The 2600-nt window shown below is 50.9% G+C and overlaps 1 protein-coding gene across 1 annotated transcript; it reads right to left on the bottom strand.

The window, feature by feature from the left end:
- Positions 1–12: 12 nt before the first annotated feature.
- On the bottom strand, positions 13–2404 carry FICD (FIC domain containing). The gene is made up of 2 exons (XM_010283202.1): positions 2059–2404; positions 13–1124 (listed from the first exon to the last, which is right to left on the bottom strand). The coding sequence occupies exons 1-2, from the start codon at positions 2348–2350 to the stop codon at positions 49–51; spliced, it is 1368 nt and encodes a 455-aa protein (XP_010281504.1). The 5' UTR covers positions 2351–2404; the 3' UTR covers positions 13–48.
- Between the last annotated feature and the right edge of the window lie 196 nt (positions 2405–2600).

Raw genomic sequence — 2600 nt, 5'->3', positions numbered from 1 at the left:
GCTCTCTGTTCTCCCATGCGTTCGTTGGCTCCTGAATGTCCACAACCCTCAAGTCTTGACTGGGATAGTTTGTTTGCATCCAGCAGTGCTGCCATCTGCTTCAGGTAAGCCCACGGAGTAATCTGTGGTGGCAATGAGCAACATGTCCAGCGTCGTCTCAGTACACTTCGCGATAAAGCGTATGAAAGGCCTCACATCGCCCTCATTGGCTACTTCCAAGACGTGGTAATACTCGGCCCGTTGCTCCTTGCGGATTGTGATGGGTGGGTAGCCTGCCTGCATTAGTATGAGGTTCATTAACAGGCGCGAGGTCCTTCCGTTGCCATCCACAAATGGATGGATATAAACCAACTTGTAATGGGCTAACGCAGCAAATTCCACAGGGTGCAAGCTCATGGCATCTTCCGAGTTAATCCACTGCACAAACTCCTGCATCTGTTTCTCAACATCCTGGGGATGTGGTGGTATGTGATGTCCTACAAACACTTGAGTAGCCCTGAACCGTCCTGCCTCCACCGGATCGGCATAGCCCAGCACTCTCCGGTGTATCTCCAAGATGTCACTGATGGTTACGGAGCCTATCCGCGACACCAGCGTGGTATTGACGTATTTCAAAGCTGCATGCATGCCAATCACCTCATTCTGCTCCACTAAGCTTTTTCCAGGAACAGCATATCTGGTCTCAATGATGTGTCGTATTTCTGACAGCGTCAGAGTGTTTCCTTCAATAGCAACCGTGTGGTAGATGTGGTGATAATAGGACTCCTCCATGACTCGGCGCAGGGCAGAATTGCCTTTGGGGATTGCCATCACTTTTTTAACCTTGCTGTCAATAATGCTAAAATACCTCTGATCTATCTCTTCAACTAAAGGTAGCGTCCGGTCCCGATTGATCAAAGCCTTCTCGTTGCAGGGAGAAATGGTTAGTGCTTTGGAATACAAATAGTCGGCTTGGAGAATGTCTTTTTCCTCTTCTGAAAAGATACCGAATTCATTCAGGGCATCCACATAATCAGGGTCCATTTTGAGGGCATACACAAAGAGTTTGTGGGCTTTCTCCCGCTTTCCTTGGCGCTTCATTTCGAGGGCTTGATTCAGGGCTGCTTTGGCTTCTAACTTCACTTCTGAAATGCAGCAATGACAGTTAGATAACAGGGTATGGAGTTTTACTGAAAACCTCTAGAGCCCGTCACTGTTCACTCATATAAAAATTAAATAACGCCAGTCTATAGGAACTGTAACAGAAAACTTGTATTCCAGCTATAAGCACAGAGGCTTATGCCACGTTTACAGGCCGAGTACACGGCAGCAGAGCTGTTCCTGGCAGGAAGCGTGTTGAGGCAGGATCTGTCAGCAGCACGGCTCAAGCTAGCCACAGGGCATGTAGCCATCCCAGCAAAACTCGCTTTGGCCACCAGGCTGCTTTGCGTGGGAGGACTCAGGGTCTTAAATACATTCTCTTGGCAATAATGCCAAGTCCTCTTGCTAAAAGCACAGCCCATGGCTGCTAACAGCAATTCTGTTTTTTCACTGAACTATCAAACATCTTCCCAGCAATAACAGCTTTAATGCAAACAAAGATACAACGCTGTGATTGTAATGATTCCTTTTAATGTCTTACAAATTAACATCCTAGCCAATAGAGGCAATGACTGCAGCCTGGCACTGCCAGAAAGGCTGTCCTATGACAGCCAGGATTTCAGGATTAATGCCATGTATCCCAGGTTACTGCATATTAAAACGCCACTCCATATTCCAGTTACCTTAAGAGAACTTACTAGCACTGAAAGCATAAGGAAAAACGTCTGAGAGAACACCAGCACATCGCCCTTCTGTGGCGCAGGGCAATGGAATGCAGTCAGGCTGCTGCCAGGCTGGCGATGGCATGTCTGACCTCTTGGTCATTTACAGCTGATGTTAATTTGCAGCTGGGCAGTGAGAGTTCGTTACCATTATGGGGTACGGAAGATCATCGAAGGGGGTGGAGGGCAGATCTCCAGGGCTGTTGTTATATGGCAACTCAGGTGTTCCCCTGCACCCGCCCAGGGCTACTCTTACCTGGAGAGGCTTTGCCTTTCAGCACCAGCAGCTCCAGCCCGTTGGAGGTCACGCTCAGTCCAGTTGTTTGTCCTGTGTATCTGGTGACCCCCGAGGAGCTCGTGCCCAGTTTACTTTTCAGGAAGGAGAGTCCTCTGAGCACTGCGTGGCACTGGTCTTCCACAGCAGCCAGCGGGAGCAGCAGCATCACGAGCGAGCCCAGGAGGAGCACGAGCATGGCCGCCCACCTGAGGCGGGCCCACAGCGTTATCCATTTCAACTCGGGATCTGTCGCCATAGACACGAGATTCATCCTGCTTCCAGCGCAGACACGAGGAACATCTCCTTTCCTGCTGCTCCCACCTGGGAACACAAACAGCTTTAGCCAGAGCTCTGCGTCCCGGGCAGGCGTGGTGCACCCGAGGGACCTGAGCATACCTGCTCTGGGTTTCTGCCACAGCTATTCGGGGTCATCCCGAGCACCCACATCTCCCTGCTACCTCTAAGCCGGCTCCACGGGGGCGAAGCAGCTCTGCCCCGTACACGCCGGGCACAGCTCCCCA

The sequence above is a fragment of the Phaethon lepturus genome, unplaced genomic scaffold (genome assembly GCF_000687285.1).
Source record: "Phaethon lepturus isolate BGI_N335 unplaced genomic scaffold, ASM68728v1 scaffold7553, whole genome shotgun sequence".
Classification (NCBI taxonomy): Eukaryota; Metazoa; Chordata; class Aves; order Phaethontiformes; family Phaethontidae; genus Phaethon; species Phaethon lepturus.
Note: the sequence above shows the minus strand (reverse complement) of the source record. Positions and strands in the feature narration are given on the sequence as shown.